At 40.0% G+C, this 17,899-nt stretch overlaps 1 protein-coding gene across 2 annotated transcripts in view; it reads left to right on the top strand.

The window, feature by feature from the left end:
• SGCG (sarcoglycan gamma) overlaps window positions 1–17,899 on the top strand; it is a 93,106-nt gene that overhangs the window by 19,254 nt on the left and 55,953 nt on the right. Inside the window, exon 2 of one of the 2 annotated variants that reach the window (XM_062195409.1) lies at window positions 10,506–10,703. In XM_062195409.1, the coding sequence (XP_062051393.1) occupies window positions 10,509–10,703 (195 nt within the window). In that variant the 5' untranslated portion in view covers window positions 10,506–10,508. The remainder of the gene's footprint in view (window positions 1–10,505; window positions 10,704–17,899) is intronic. The other variant, XM_062195410.1, reaches the window with a different exon arrangement.

A 17,899-nucleotide genomic window follows, 5' to 3' on the forward strand; every position in this document is an offset into this window, starting at 1 on the left:
TATCTTTTCATGTAATATTATATCACATTTACTAGGTTATTATACAATTTCCTAATGTACAGGAGGACTTCAAAGTTTATGGAAAATGGAATTAAAGCTTATAAGTTTCACAGTTTTTGAAATTCATGTATGTTTTTTCATAATACTCACTTTCTAGTAACTTTTTGAAGACTTTTCACATATGAAATGTTATTTTTGTAATACTGTAATAATTAATGAATTAATTACTCTAATATTTAACCCTTCATGTTTTAGTTTCGAATTTTTCACCATTAGAATAATGTTAAAATAAATGTTTTTTAAGCACAAATCCTAGTTTTTATTCCTAGTTGTTTCTTCGAGAAAAGTTCCTATAATTGGAGTATTCTTATAACTGAATACCAAATATGTTTCTGGAGGCATTTTGTAAGTTTTCACTTTGAACAACATGGGAGTGGCATGTTCATTCCTCAAACACTTTGCCAGTCTGGCTATAATTGGTTTTTAAACCCCCCTGAAATCTTTGAATACCGATGTAGCGATTGTGTTAATTGGGATTTCTGTGATTCAAGGTGAAGCCGAATATGTTCACTATGTATTCTTCATTTGGCCTTTTATGGTGCATATGCTTACTATTGTTCAAGTCCTACTGAATTTTTTGCATTTTTCCTGGTTGAAATTGTTTATATTTTATTAAACGTGTCCCATCTCTAAAACAAAATTCCTCTCAATTTGTCTTCTATTAAATTTTTCTTGCCATGACATTCTTTTTATCACACACCTGATGAGGGTGGGCACCTCCCTATTGCTCTTATTAAATGTTGGCACTCATTCAGAGTGGTGCCAACAGAGAAGTCCAAAGTACTTGGAGAATTACTGCTACTAATTAACACAGAAGTGATGCTCTGAAGCTTAAATAGAGTACTATGTGCGGTCTTTCTCTGTGTAGTGACCTAGTCAACTTTCATTTAATAGTCATAGTAGCTGCTTCTTCCCTGTCTCCTAATTACACAGATGGGTCTTATTTATCACTTTGCATGTACTTATTTACATATCTGTGTGGGAGCTTCTTTCTAGAATCTATTATCTTTGTCAGTCTGTGTATCCTTTTGTTGCTTGTTCATTTTTCATTACTGGAGCACAAAGCTATGCCATCACATGCTGTAGGATAAGCCCTGCTGCCTGCACATTGATCGATTCAAAAAAATTTATTCATTGTCCATGTGCACACATAGCCAGACTGGTCACAGTGATGCAGTCATGTACTAATAACTGACTTCTCACACGGGTGGCCTTGTCATTTTGATGGATGATGCAACATGATGGTATTGAGTCCATACTAAGAAATTATCCTTCTCAGCATTAGAGCTAGGTGATGTGGCTTATGAAAGACCGTTTTCCCAGAGTTTTTAGACTGATATTGTAAGTGCTGTAAGAAGTTTGGGAAACCCCCTGTCAGTAAGCCTTGTGACCTAGAATGACCTTGCCCAAGGTAGGCATAATTGCATTGGTAACATTCGCGTGAGTCGCCCCTGGAGAAATGAAGGCAGCTGGAGTAGGTCTACCCTGTGCACCTCCCCCACCTCAGGTCTGGTGGGTACGCTCGCTACGTTCACTAGGAAGCATAAGGCAGAAAACATAAATCGGATGGATGCGTCAGGGTGAGAAAATCACCAAGCCTCAACCCATCTTCTGAATCTGCTCCAAAGACTTTTAGGCCTGTCAAGAGTTTATAATTTTTATTCTATTATTGCCAGATAGCTGCATTGGCATTTCTTCATGCTTTCTATGACCCAGATCTTTGTCAATGTTGCAGTACAAGTGAAAAATGTGAGCATTTCTCTATTTCAGGGATAGAGCTCTATGTGTGACCACTTACACGTTTAATTGTGTTGTCCATGTTTTCTATAGATTTACTCCTTTTAGTAGATTTTAGAGAACACACCAAAAGATATAAGTTAAAACCTTTCACTGTGAAAGATGGCTTTCTCAATTTTTTCTTAAAATCCCATTAAATTTTATTACAATATATGCAGATATATCTATATATACATATGGATGTGCTGTTAGACACATACAAGTCTAGCATCTTATAGCCTCCTGATGAGCTCTTTCTTTTATATTTATAGCATTATAGTACGACTTAATCTCAAGGTGTCTTGTAATTGTACGAATTAAGACATGACATAAATGACAGATGGCTTCTGCCTTAATGTCAAAGGAGTGACCAAATCTTTGGCTTCTTTAAGGCAAAGAATGAGTAGTGGTATGTGGTGGTGAGTGTGACAGGCTGGAAACAAGAAGCACCTGTACATGGGCTGTTACGACTGGGCCCCTGGGAACAGGTGTTTAACCTAGTAGTTAAGACACAGACATCTCACACCAGAGTGTCTGGGTTTGACTACCAGCCACGGCTCCTGACTCAAGCTTCTTGCTAGTGCAGACCCTGTGATGCAGCCGGTGACATCTCACGTAATTGGGTTACTGCCACCCATGTGGAGATCTGGTCTGAGGTCCTAGTTTCCAGTTTGGCCTTCTCAGCAGTGAACAGTGATTGGGAGTGCTCTCTTTCCGTCTCCCTCCCCTTCTCTCCTGCTCTTCTTCTCAAATATTTTTTCTAAATGAGTTCCTGCCACCGATAATCTAGACTCATATGGGATGCCAGCACCACAGGCGGAGGATTAACCTACTGCACCATAGCCCCGGCCCCAAGATTGATCTTCTATCTAATGGTTCACTCCCCAAATGACCACAGTGGCCAGGGCCAGGCCAGTCCAAAACCAGGAGCCAGGAACTCCATTTTGGTCTCCCACATGGGTGGCAAGGGCCAAAACCCTTGGACCAATCTTGGCTGCCTTCCCGGTGAATTAGCATGGAGCTGGATCAGAAGCAGAGCAGCCAGGACTCAACCAGAGCTCACTTATGGGATACTGATGTCTCAAGCAGTGGCTTAACCTGCTGTACAGAATGCTTCCTTATGGAATCACTGTACATGCCCTACAGCCAGAGGCCATTCCCGGTGCGCTGACATGTGGTCCTGGCAGGGAGAAGGATGGATGGATTGGCACTCTGTCTGAGCCTGGACTTTTTAGTGATGGCCTGGGTACATTCACTGCTCTGGTTCCACTAACTTGGCAGCACCACTCCCGCTGGACAACAGTGACACTTGGGGCCCAGGCTCATTGGGTTAGGGTGGACTTCACACACCTTTATGCCAAATGGTGCTATTTGGTTCTTTTACCTTGAAGTTTGCTCTGCGTAAAGTTGTCTTTGGTACAGCATTTTTGGTAGTAATTTTTTTCAGTACCTGTTTCCACCCCCATGCTTTCACCAGTTCATTCACTCACTTAACAGATGTTTATAAAGCTTTTTGCTAACATTATACCATTTATTTTTTTATTGGATTTTTAAAATGTCTCTATTTGTGGCATTCTTTAAGTTCAGAATGATTTTATATAACAAATTTTAATTAATGTATACTGCTCCAAAATCAGTATTTTCAATCTAACTTGTCTTCAGTTATAGAAAATTCATACCATTACTTTTTAAATCATCGTCTTTTTTATATTTCTTTCTGTTTAACATTTATTTACTTAGTGAATTGATTCATTAGTTAAGAGTCAGAGAGAGAGAGAGAGAGGGAGAGAGAAAGAAAAGCAGAGGGAGAGAGAGCCCCATCTGCTATTTACTCCCCAAATGCCTCCAACAGTGAGTGCTAGGCCAGACTGAAGCCAGGAGCCAGGAATTCAAGCCAAGATTTCTCACAAGGGTGACAAGGACCCAGCTACTGGAGCCATCACCTGCTGCCTCCCAGCATCCACATTAACAGGAAGCTGGGGTCAGGAGCCAGAGCGGGGACTCAAACTCAGGCACTCAAATGTGGGACACGGGCATCTCAACTACTACCCTAAATGCCGTCCCCCTCCATTTGCTTGGGTTGTTCCCACTGAAACTTCACTGAGATATATTTAGACTGTCTCATTCATCAGCCATGTTCTTTAAACTTATCTTCACATTTTCCCCATCTTTGTCACTCCACAGTGTCCTCTGAGATCTGCCTTCCAACATACTAATTCTTTTCCAGCTGTGAGGACTCTCCAAAAGGTTCACTGAAAAAATGAAAAAAAGAAAAAAAACTATGCATGGACTTCAAAAGTTTTGCACCAAAATAAGCTTATCTTTTAATTCCATTTTCCACAAAGTCTTTGAAGTACCTCATATATGTAATCAGTCAGATGGAGAAGCTGTATATTTTATAACTTTAAACTCTACTTCCTTCTTTCAGTTCTTAGATACAATTGAATTTCTCATTTCTAAGGGTCTGTTTAGTTCTTTTTTCAAAATCACCTTTTAAAAATCATAATTTATTAACTCCTTTTGAACATAACTCATGGGTTTACCAGCTTCATGTCCCAAACTCTTGGCAATGGCCTAGCCAAACTAATGATGTTGATAAACATTAGGTAAAGCAAACAGTATGGTTGAGAAGCATTTCCGTAATAGACACTGTGTTTAATTCATTGTATTAAGTGCTGAAACAAGAACCAAAGAGCATGGAAGGCCACGCAATCCTTAAGGTTGTTTAATTTTTAAATAACAAGAAACCGTAAATGCAAAAGCATATAAAAGCTGATATTCATACAAAAATATTATAATACTTCATATATTGAGCATTATCAATTAAAATATTGATAACCATATTTGAGAATTTGTCAATCCAAATTAATTATATCATCAACACACTTTAAAAGCTGGATAACAAGGGAAGGGGTGAAATTTTGTTGCTTTTAAAATAAATTCTATGAAAACAAATTTTGTTCAAGATATATTAAAACTCAAAATTCTTTATCATGGAATATAGATATCCAGTTCTCATAGATGTAGTTCATGAAGTACCTTTTGTAAAAGATTGCAAGTAAGTCACAAAGTGCTATGCATTGTTCCTGTGCAATTTCTTGCCAATATGGAACCACTTTGCATTTTTCTGACCTCAAAGCACTGACAAATTAAGATCCTTCCAAGTCACAATTATAAAAATTATCTGAAGAAGTTTAGGTGAACCAAAAAGACTCTGAAAGCCTTTTCTAGTAAACATTTAAGAGAGTGTCTAATAAAAATGATACTTCTAAGTTGTGAAAAATATAAACTAATATTTTACTAAATAACAAAATCAACTTTAAAAATGTATTCACTTGTTCTGTATAATCATCTAATTCATGCTTATCTAGTGTAAAGGTCTTCTTTCCTGAAATTCACTTTTTTGGAAGACAGTTACAGAGATAAAAGGAGAGACAGAGAGCTTCCATCTGCCGGTTCTCTTGGGTCACCTTCTGTTGCCTTACCAGGTGCATTAGCAGGGAGCTGGATGGGAAGTGGAGAAACTGGGACTCAAACAGGTGCTCATATAGGAAGCCAACATTGCAGGCGGTGTCTTAACTTGCTGCACCACAGTAATGGCCACTGTAAAGGCCTTTTTTAAGTAACAGAGGTAACACTGATAGATGGCAGATGAACCAAAAACATTAGAGTAAAAACAAGTAGACAAATGAACCTAGGTTTGGGACCAAACAGACAGGGTTTTGGAGACTACAAATCAGACATAGAAAGTCTAGAAAGCAGGTTACATGCTTCCAAAAGGAGGTGCTCACTTGGCCTACCAGTTAAGATATCAGTTAAGACATCTGTGCCCTGCATTGGATGACTGGGTTCAAGTTTAAGCTCCACTCCTTGTCTCCAGCTTCCTGCTAATGCACACACTCTTGGTAAAGGCTCAAGTACCTGGGTCCCTGCCACCCGCCTGGGAGACCTGGATTGAGTTCCTAGCTCCCAGCTTTGGTCTGGCCCCCTCCCAGCTGTTGTAAGCATTTGGGGAATGAACCAATGGATGAAATGAGATCTCATCTTCTTCTTTCCCCGCCCACACCATGCCCCTTTGCCTTTCCCTTTTCCCTCACTCCCTCTCTCCTTATTAAAAAATAAAAAGTGAGCATGTAGTTGGTGTGCTCTATCCAGGAATTAAGGGCTATAAACAATCACTAAACCTCAAAATGTCCATTTCACTCCAATGTGTTACATTTTAGGTATTCTGTTTTAAAAGGACTGCTCCAGGCTCTGTGTTGAAAACTAACTGTAGGGGACCAAGTGGTGGAGCCAGGGTGGCTGTGGCAATAACAAGTGAGGGGCAATGGCAGGAATGATCAGAGTTTGGATTCAAGGTAGTACCGACAAGATTTGCTGATTGACTGAGTGTCGTATTAAGAAACTAAGAATGAAGCTAAAACGCTGGGCTTGAGCAGCATGAAGAATGAAGTTATCATTTGCCAAAGTGCAGGAAAGTTTTCCAAGGAGCAGAGCAAGGTGAAGAGTTTTGCAAAGTTTGCCATTCCCAATTGGATATGAGAAAGTGGAGTTCAGGGTGAGTCCAGGCTAGGAAGTATAAAGATGCATCCCAGTGTAAAGGTGCATCCACAGTAGGGGTGAACATGCACACAGAAACAACTCTAGGACTGAGACCAGGCAGAGGGATGCGGTGGAAGCACTTGATGGGAAGAAGCAGCAGCAGACTAAGAATAAGGCCGCAGAGAGTTTCTGAAAGCCCAGTGGAAAAAGTGCTTCAAAGAGGAATCAGCAACTCTAGGTTCCATGAATGCACACAGAGTTGAGCAACATAAAGGTTGTTGATAAACACTCTAGAGCAGGCTCAAAGGAGAGGCAGAGTTGTAGGTCTGGAAGGGGATTCTAGAGAGTACGGAAGATGCATAATTCGAGACAGTGTGTACAGTGGGCCCTCCATATCCACAGGCTCCACATTGTAGTTGTAACTAACCATGGATCAACAACATTCAGGAAAACATGTCTGTACTGAACATGCACAGATTGTTTGCTTTTCGTTATTTCCTGGACAGTACCAGCTGTTCACACAGAATTTCTATTGTATTACCTATTATGAGTCATGTTGAGATGATTTAAGTTACATGAGATGAGATGTTCAGGTTCTACACAGCGATTATGCCAGTGGGGGAGGTGGGGGCGGAGTTGATGCCAAAACTACAAGATACTATTGTCTTGGGTTAAGCTTATGATAATTTATTACACAAAAATAGGAAACTATCTATAGGAATTTTTAGAAATAAGAATATATATACACACATACATTTTTATAAAACGTTGCTAGTTTTCTTAATCTGTAGCAATACTGTAAAAGAGTGTGATTGCTTTGAATTCAGGCCTTCTGCCCACCCTCGTCAATTTCACTCCTAGTCCATCCTTCACAGAAATTCCAGGGTTGCCACCATTATGAGAGCTATGACATTAATATAATAGGGTGATGTGACATAGAGTAACAGCGTCCCAAGAAGGCTTCTTTGAGGAGATGACATGTGAGCTGCTGTTGAAAGGCAAGAAGGAACCAGCAGGTGCACAGCAAGTCCAGGTCAAGGGCTCTGCAGCGACAGTCAGCCCCGTTCATCACAGAGCAATTGTCAACAAAGGACAGTAGTAGATGATGTCAGGGACGTAAACAAGGGCTAGCTACTGTAGGGTTTTGCAGGCAGTGGAGGAGTTTGGACCTTCTCTGTGCCGTTGAGAGGTTTATAAACAGTGCCAGGAGCCTGCTACACTTCACACATTGAGTTGCTGTATAGAGAAGGGTTTCCTGAGGAGAGCAGATTTTGCAACAGCGTGGAGGTTGTTCGTGGTGGATTGAACCAGTGTAGTAGCAAAGGACACGTAGAGCCTCAGATGCGCTGGAGATGCGTGTGACAGCAGCGATTACAAGACTTGCCCAAATGAGGCTGGAAGCAAGCAGGACTTGTGGGATTCAGGCTTGAGACATGGGGTACAGTTCAGTGACTTTCTAACGTACAGCAGACCAACAGAATTCAAAGAAATGAGTGCATAGGTCATGCCCTTATGAGGTCATAAAACATTTAGGTGTTGAATGATGTCAACTGTCAATCCTGAATATTTGAAAATACTGTGTGATAGCACCATTTCATATAACCAGTTAGAATATGGGAGATGCCTACTGCTAGATTGGATTTAAATATTTTAGACAGTGAGTTGTTTTCAGTAAGAACACCTCCAAAACAGCCTTAAAAATAAGTCTAAAACCATTGCATTAAAAAAAGAGGACATTATGTATTCTAATGTATCATTTTACTACCTTTACAATCAGAAAGTCTTCATAATCTCTGATCTCCACTTTACTATAAAAATCATTTTCTTTTTGTGTACAGAGAAAGATGAATAATTTTTGTGGAGTTGAAATTTGTGCTAAAATACTCTAGGGCTGGTGTTTGGTGAGGTGGCAAAGATGCCGTTTGGGATGCCCACGAATTCATATCAGAATGCCTGGTTTCAAGTCCCAGGTCCACTCCTGAGTCTAGGTGTCTGCTAGTACACACCAGGAGAGACAGCAGACAATGACTCAAGTACCTGGGTCCCCAAGTTGAAGGCTCTTGGCTTCAACCTGGCCCACCCCAAACTGTTGTGGGCATCTGGGGAGTGAAATAGCAAATGGGAGATCTTCCTGACCATGTCTTCCCTTGTCTATCTCTATGACTTTTAAATTTTAAAATATTAAAATTTTTAAATACAATTCTTACTCTAGTTTACATAAAACAATGAATTTTGTATACACACATATTCTGATCTTTCTTAAAGCAGATTGATATTGAGAACTTCACTATATCAGATGTTAGTGAAGTATTTGTTATGCAGAGTTACAGAAACAGCGAGAGACAGAGAGAGACATCTTCCATCTGCTGGTTCACTTTCCAAATGGCTCCAATGCCCAGGAGTGGGCCAGGCTGAAGCCAGGAGCCTGGAACTCCATCCTTGTCTCCCATGTGAGTACAGGGGCCCAAGAACTTGGACTGTCTTTTGCTGCTTTCCAAAGCACATTAGCAGAGAGCTGGATCAGAAGTGGAAAAGCCTGGACTCAAACCAGCACCCATATGGAATACCAGCATTGCAGGAGGCGACTTAACCCACTATGCCTCTACACCAGCCCCTAAAGAAACTTTGTAATTCTGAATGATTTAGTTACTGAAGAAAGATATAATTGAATCACAGCATTAACTTGAGTGATTGAATTTTTAAAAAAATATATAGATACCAGTTTTTCTCCCACTGAATTTTTAAAGATGTGATAATTTGATTATTTTAGTTGAAGCTCCAATTCCAAGTTTAACCCTGCAGAAAGCTGTGTGTGTATGTAAAATTTGTTATGATCAGGTTCCAAATGCATATGCTTTACCTAACATATTTTATCCTTTGACTTTTTTATATTGTTTAAGATTTATTTATGGTGCCAGAGCCGTGGCATAGAGGGTTAAAGCCCCAGCCTGCAGCACCAGCATCCCATATGAGTGCCAGTTCAAGTCCCAGCTGCTCCTCTTCTGATCTAGCTCTCTGCTATGGCCTGGGAAAGCAGTGGAGGATGGCCCAACTCCATTAGCCCCTGCACCCGCATGAGCGACTTAGAGGAAGCTCCTGGCTCCTGGCTTCAGATCAGCTCAGCTCCGGCCATTGTGGTCACTTGGGGAGTGAACTAGCAGATGGAAGACCTCTCTCTCTGGATCTTCTCTCTCTCTGTAACTCTGTCTTTCAAATGAATAAAAAAATCTTTAAAAAATTTTTTAAAAAATAAAAAAGATTTATTTATTTATTTGAGAGGCAGAGGTACAGAGAAAAGGACAGAGAGAGAGAGAGAGAGAGAGAGAGAGGTCTTCCATCTGCTGGCTCACTCCTCAAATGGATACAATGGCCAGAGCTGGGCCTCTCTGATACCAGGAGCCAGGAGCTTCTTCTGGGTCTCCAGGCGGATGCAGGAGCCCAAGCACCAAGCACTTGGGCCATCTTCCACTGCTTTCCCAGGCCATCAGGAGGGATCTGGAATGGAAGTAGAGCAGCCAGGACTCTAACTTGTGCCTATATGGGGTGCTGGCAACACAGGTGGAGGCTTAACCTACTATGCCACAGTGCCAGCCCCAACTTTTATTTATTTCAAAGGCACAGAGACAGACAGACAAAAATCTCTCATCCCCAAGTGCCCTAAACAGCTGGAATGGGGCAAGGCTGACTCTAGGAGCCTGCAATTCAGTCCAGGCCTCCTACAAATTCAGTAGCAAAATATGTATGTAACATTTATTCCCCCCTCCCTCTGTTTCACCCCACTATGATCCATGGGTCTTTGGGCCATTACCTGCTGCCCTTAGGGGGCTCATTAGCAGGAAATAGGAATTAGGACCAGAACAGGACTCAACCCCAGGCTCTCTCCTGTGGGATGTGGACATCTCAAGCAGCATACTTTACATGACAAATTAACTTTCTCCTCTGATTGAAACACAATGAGGTATTTCAAAGCAATAGCTTTCTTTTTTAAAAAGCATTACTTTGGGGGATTTTTTTTTTTTTACTAAGAAATATGTTTCTTAGGCTCATAGGAAATCAGTAATGACAAACAAGTTGTTCTCTCTCCCTCTCTTTCTCTCTTCCCCACCCCTCACCCCCACCCCCTACAGCAGATGGCTGGTGAACAGTACCTGACGGCCACAGAAGGCACTCACATAGAGAGGCCTGAGAATCAGTGTGTCTACAAAATTGGCATTTATGGCTGGCGAAAGCGCTGTCTCTACTTGCTTGTTCTTCTTTTACTCATCATCCTCGTCGTGAATCTTGCTCTTACAATTTGGATTCTTAAAGTGATGTGGTTTTCTCCAGTAAGTATGATTGGGTTTCCTGGTAAATATGTTCTGGTGGTGTTCGCTATAGCTCTCATCTATGTGGCATGGATAAAGGTTTCCTTTAGTGTCTTTTCTTTCCTGTCTGGAACAGTCTTTTTAGTAGCAAGATGTATATGTGGCACTTATTTTTTTCCCTTTTTTTAACCTCACTATGAATTATAGTGTATGGGAATCATCTATTTTTACTCTAATTTTTGTCATTACTCATTATCTTCACAGGGTGGGAAAATTGTTCTCTCAAGATTGTGGCTAATTAGATTTAAGATTTCATTAATCACTTGTAAAATCTTATAAAACATTGGTTTTTCTAATCTCACTAATTCACAAATATTTGCCATTTAGATGCCATTCTCTCGTGTTTTAAAAACATCCACTTTGGCCGACGCCGTGGCTCACTAGGCTAATCCTCCGCCTGCGGCGCTGGCACCCTGGGTTCTAGTCCCGGTCGGGGCGCCGGATTCTGTCCCAGTTGCTCCTCTTTCAGTCCAGCTCTCTGCTGTGGCCTGAGAGTGCAGTGGAGGATGGCCCAAGTGCTTGGGCCCTGCCACAGCAGGGGAGACCAGGAGGAAGCACTGGCTCCTGGCTTCGGATCGGCGCAGCACACTGGCCACAATGCACCAGCTGTAGCGTCCACCTGGGGGGTGAACCACCGGAAAAAGAAGACTTTTCTCTCTGTCTCTCTCTCTCACTGTCTAACTCTGCCTGTCAAAAAAAAAAAAAAATACATTCTGATATGCAATAATTCATGAGTCCACGTCAACATCCAACAATAGATTTGTCAAATAAAATGCCAGCATAACAATGTGCTATTTTAAACATCCTCATATTTCAGAGATAAATGCATCATTTTATAGGTCCTGCTAATATTTTGAATACTTTTTTAAAAATGCTCATTCAATGCAGCATGTCTTAATTTTACAAGAGAGCTATGGTGAGGTAAAAATACTACAGGGAACATCACAGGTAGACCAGTCTGTTCTTATGTGCAAGAAGCAAGGGTTTCTTCCAACAACACTTGTCGTCATCCAGCCTGAGAGCCTTTCCCTTGAGTAGCACCAGTCATTCAGTGCACAAATACACCTATCTCGCTGCAGGTCTAGCCAGCAGGCACATTATTTTGGTGACATAATAAATACATATTTATAATTTTATATATGAAAATAGGTAAAATACCAGGTGTGTGTCTAGTTAAATTACTACCTGAAACACCAATATCCCATATGAGTGCTGTTCAAGTCCTTACTCCTCCACTTCCAATCCAGCTCCCTGTTAATGCACCTGAAATAGTAGTGGAAGATGCCCCAAAGTGCTTGGATACCTTTCACCCACGTGTCAGACCCAGATGGAGTTCCAGACTCCTGACTTCAGCCTATCCTAACTTTGGCCATGGAGCCTATTTGGGGATGGAATATCTATGTCTGTCTCCCTCTCTTGTAACTCTTTCAAATAAATAAATCTCTTAAAATAAAGATAAAATACCAACCTAATCAAAGTACAGTTTGAGATGTCCGTTATATCACAAATATGATATGTTAATGTAAATATGTAATATAAATATATAATACAATATAAATTATTGTTAATGTAAATCATATAGAGAGATACATAAATATATTTAAATTAGCCAAATTTAAGTTGTGACTTCTTGGTTAAGATTTATAAAAACAGTAATTCTATGGCATCATGATAGCGTTTAGTTCCATTGGACAGGAAAGTAACACAACATAGGGTGCATGGTTTTGCACAGTGTACACACTTTAACATCTCCACTGAAGAACTTTTCATCTTGCTTTTTAGAGACTGAATCAAGGTTGAGATTCTCACATTGAAGATCGTGGGATTTGTCAGGTATCCGCTGGGTAGAAGGCTCTGCCCTAACCTGCCCCTCAATCATGCAGACTATTTAAGAAAAAAAAATATGCTACAAAGAAGGTTCTAGAAAGGCCTGCACTAAGAAGCCATCCCACAGTGCAGCAAGGACTAAGTGAAGCCACTCTTTCTTTCCTCCTTCCCTTCTCCCCTCTCTCCCGCCCTTCTTTCTTATTTATAAAGGCAGACAGAGAAACAAAAACCAGGTTTTCCATCAGTTGGTTGATACCTCAAGTTCCTGCAACAGCCAGGGGTGGGCCAGGCTGAAGTCAGCTGAGAATTCAATCATAATTTCCCAATGGGTTGCAGGCCCAAGAATTTCAGTCATCTCTGCTACCTCCCAGAGTACACATGACCAGGAAGCTGAAACCAGGAGTGGAGCTGGGCCCGACCCCTCACTCCAGTGTGAGACATGGATGTCCCAAGTGGCATCTTGGTCATTATGCCAAAGGTCACCCTCAGACTGCATCTTAAATGAATGAAGGTGTGCATTATTTTGGAGAGATGTGTGAGTTAATTTTGTAAATCATATGTGAATATTAAGTGGAAATAGTTTTAATTTATGTTCTTGTAATATGCAATAATATTTAAAACAACTTTTAGGTGTTGTTATGAATTTATATCACATTAAATTTTCTAGCAGCTAAATGCAAGCCACCAATTTAGAAGAGCTGACCACAGAGGTCGGCTCCATCTGCAGCTGTTCATAGTCTACACTTTCCAGTGAGATACGTCACTGGGCAAGGTATTCTTTATAACCAGAGGAACATGTTGCTACTAGTGAGTGACCATTTAGGGCTGTTTGGTGCTGTCTTTTAACAGAATAAGAAAAACTATAAATAATAAGAAAAATAATAAGAAAAACTACTACAGAATAAGAAAAACACTTATAGAATCAAAAGACAAGAAATCGAAAGGCTCTAACCACTGGAAAGTTCCAAGCCTTAATTGAAAGATGTTGAATAGACTTTTGGTCATTATTCTCAGAGCACAATAACATAAATTATGTAATCCTAAGATAGGTGTGAGCCTTGTTCTTTGCTTTTGTAAATATCCCATAAACATAAGATTGTGAATTATATATTAATTTTTGCTTTAAATTTCAATATATGAGAAATTTCAATATATGAGATTTTTATTTTCATTTATTTTTAATTTAACTTAATATTATTGTGATAAGAACACATAACATGATATCTGCCCTCCTAATAAAAAATTTTAAGTATATAATACAATATCATTAATAACAGATATGATTTTGTGCAGTAGATCTTGAAAACTTTATTCACTTGGCTTGATGGAAGCTTCATATCCATTGTTTAGTGAGTGTTCCCAGCCCCTGGCAGCATTCTTTGAGTCTATGAATTTGACTATTTTAGATACTTCATGAAAGTGGAATAATGTAGTGTTTATCATTTTGTGATTGGCATGTTTCACTTAGTGCAGTGTCCTCAAGATTCATCCACATTGCAGAATTTCTTTTTTAGAATTAAATAATATTCCATATATATGTATATATATGCATATATCCTATTTTCTTTATCCATTCATGTTCCATAGACATTTAGTTGCTTTCTAAATCTTGGTTAATGTGGATAATGCTATGAAGGACATAAGAATCCAGATATCTCATCCGATACTGATTTCCATTCTTTTGTGTAAATAAATTATCTGAAAAGGAAATTAGAAAAACAATTCCATTTTCAATAGTCCAAAAAAGAACAAAATAACTAGAAAAATCCAAGTAGGTGAAAGACTTAAATACTGAAAACTACAGAACATTGATGAAAGAAGGTAAGAAGATATAAACAAATGGGAAGACATCCCATGTTCATAGATTGGAAGACTTAATATCCTTAAAATATCCACACTATTCAAAGTGATCTGCAAATTCAATGCAGTCTTTATGAAAATCTCAATGGCAGTTTTTATAGAAATAGAAAATGAAATCTAGAAATTCGTATGAATCCACAAACAAATGCAGTAAAGTCAATCTTGCGAAAGAACAAAGTTGTAGGCCCCACTCTTCCTTATTTCAATATATATTACAAAGATACAGTAATTGAAAGAGGATGGTACTAACATAAAAACAGACATATGAGTGTACTTAAAGAGTTCATGTACAAGTAGAATTAAAAGTATGAGTTTATTTTTATGCAAAAAAGATTAAATTCATGTATAGGTTTTCCCTAATACATATTTCCCATGTACTATTAAAAATTTACACCGAAATGAACTCATAGTTTTGATTCCATTTTCTCTGAATTTTTGGAATTGCCCCTTATATAGACCAATGGAACTGAAAAGAGATCTCAAAATAAATCCATGCATAAGTGGTCAACTGATCTTTGACAAAGATGACAAGAATATACAATGGACAAAGGACAGTATCTTCAACAAATGGTTTTGGGAAAACTGGAGAGAATGAAATTGAACCCTTACATTCTACACAAAAATCAACTCAAAATGGGTTAATGACTTAAACATAAGGCATGATCTGTGAAACTCCTAGAAGGAAACATTTGAAGAAAGCTTCATGACATTGGTCTTGCCAATGATTTCTTGGGTCCAACACCAAAAGCACAAGCAACAGAAGCAAAAAAAAAAAAAAAAATAGGACTACATCAAACTTCATAGCTTCTGCACAGTAAAGAAAATAATAAAGTAAAAAGACAGCCTACAGAATGGGAAATCTATTTGCAAAATGGTATGGCTGCTGTGGAAAACATTAAGAAGTTACCTTCAGAAATTAAAAATTGATGTCATAATATCCAGCAATCCCATTTCTGGGTATTCATACAAAAGAATGGAAGTCATTTTCTTTTTTTATTTTAGTTATATAAAAACCAGTGTCCTTTCTTGAATACTTACATACATGCCAAGAAAGTAACATGACTACAGAAGTACCTTTCTGAAAACTTTGACTCTGGAATGATAAAATTAAATAGGGCTTTGAGTATTTGCAGAGAACTATAAAATTTGAAACATGCCAGCTAGAGTAGGCCAGCGTTGCGGCTCACGGCTCACTAGGCTAATCCTCCACCTGCGGCGCCAGTACCCCAGGTTCTAGTCCCAGTTGGGGCACTGGATTCTGTCCCGGTTGCTCCTCTCCCAGTCCAGCTCTCTGCTGTGGCCCGGGAAAGCAGTGGAGGATGATCCAAGTGCTTGGGCCCTGCACCCGCATGGGAGACCAGGAGGAAGCACCTGGTTCCTGGCTTCGGATCGGCACAACGCTGGCCGTAGCAGCCATTTGGGGGGTGAACCAACAGAAGGAAGACCTTTCTCTCTGTCTCTCTCTCTCTCGATGTCTGTAACTCTACCTGTCAAATAAATAAATAAAAATCTTTAAAAAAAAAAAAGCTTCATATAAGAGAAACTTACATTCTTTTTATAAAAGACATCTGTTGAATATAAATTAATATTTAGGAAATGATATCAACTATTGCTGGGCATAAATGTTCTAGAATATTCTTTGTTAGCCATTATAATAGTTAAATTAATTAGGAAAGTGGACATTAAATCAAATCGATGCAATGAAGTGGTTTATTCTATTTTTTCCTTATATATTTCTCCCATAAACTAGTTAATTATTAGGGCATCTCCAGTTTTTAATGATATAGACCTTTTAAAAACCTTTATAGTTATCAATACTTCGTATTTAAAATATTTTACTGCATGTAATGAATAACTTTTGCAAGGTGAGATTAATGATTCTGAGTAACTATATAAACAATGGAAATTAAATTTGGGAGGACATTTTTTATTTGGGGAAAAATACATATAAATATGTTACCATACTCAGAGGGGAGGGCTGTTGTTGGAGCAAGTTTCATGGGTTCTTCTCCTCAGTTTAGTATAGAAATAAAAAGGCAGAAGCTTGCAAAGAAGCAGAAACTTTTATTTGATTGGCAAGCGACAGAAAAAGTGTCTGGTCTGAGAGGAGACCAGGCAGAATGCCCGAACAAACAGGACTACACTGGCTTTCAGGAAACGCCCAGGGTTTTTAAAGCATTCTATGGAGGTGCCCAATGGGTAGGAGGTTGAGGGGGGAGTTGTTTGCATACTGTATGTTGACTGGCTTGGGGCTCATGGAGACAGGAGATAGAGGGGTCTTTTGGAGACAGCCCAATTCTCCTTAGCGGCTCAGCCCTCTCCTCTGCTAGCCTGGAAGGAAGATTGCACCCACCCTGCAGGTGGGATTTAAAACCACAAGGCCACACATGCAGCACAAGATGCTGTTAGTGGGGGAGATGCTGGCCAGTCTGGAGACAAGCTTTCCAGTCACAGTTGGCAGCCTGCTTTTAGAGGACATTCTATCTACGTCTGAGGAGCCCACAGACCCCCAGCCCCACTAGATGGCCTCAGAATAGTCAAAGTTTGGTTATAAAACTAAATATTATCTTTAAATTTATAATTCTGTAAAATACTTTGTTGTTAAATCTTGCTTTCATTTACTGTGGCAATAGATAACCTTTACCTTTTCAAGATGTCAAAAACCTTGTGTGCTTTTATCCTCTAGAAGTATTTGAGATTAATTTTTTGGAAACTAGCAGTCAAAAATCTTCCATCAAAGACCTTCTCATTAAGAGTCTTTCACAGCTGGCGCTGAGGCTCAGTAGGCTAATCCTCTGCCTTGTGGCGCCGGCACACTGGCACACCGGGTTCTAGTCCCGGTTGGTGCGCCAGATTCTGTCCCGGTTGCCCCTCTTCCAGGCCAGCTCTCTGCTGTGGCCCAGGAGTGCAGTGGAGGATGGTCCAAGTGCTTGGGCCCTGCACCCGCATGGGAGACCAGGAGAAGCACCTGGCTCCTGCCATCGGATCAGCACAGTGCGCCGGCCGCAGTGCACCAGCCGTGGCGGCCATTGGAGGGTGAACCAACAGCAAAGGAAGACCTTTCTCTTTGTCTCTCTCTCTCTCTCACTGTCCACTCTGCCTGTCAAAAAATTAAAAAAAAAAGAGTCTTTCACGTCCCAAGAATGTAAACCCTTACTAGATATCATCTTTTCCTTCAATAGATTTTTTTAAAAAAAGATATATCTACTTATTTGAAAGACAGAGCTACGGAGAGAGGGAGATACAGAGAGAGAAATCTTCCATCTGCTGGCCCACTCCCTAAATGGGTGCAATGACCAGGGCTGGGCCAGGTCAAAGCCAGGAGCCAGGAGCCAGGAGCTTTTTCTGGGTCTCCCACGTGGGTACAGGGGCCCAAGGACTTGGACCATCTTCTGCTGCTTTCCCAGGTACATTAGCAGGGAGCTGGATGAGAAGTGGAGCAGCTGCAACTTGAACCATCCTATATAGGA

This window comes from Lepus europaeus, chromosome 6, assembly GCF_033115175.1.
Source record: "Lepus europaeus isolate LE1 chromosome 6, mLepTim1.pri, whole genome shotgun sequence".
In the NCBI taxonomy this organism is placed as follows: domain Eukaryota; kingdom Metazoa; phylum Chordata; class Mammalia; order Lagomorpha; family Leporidae; genus Lepus; species Lepus europaeus.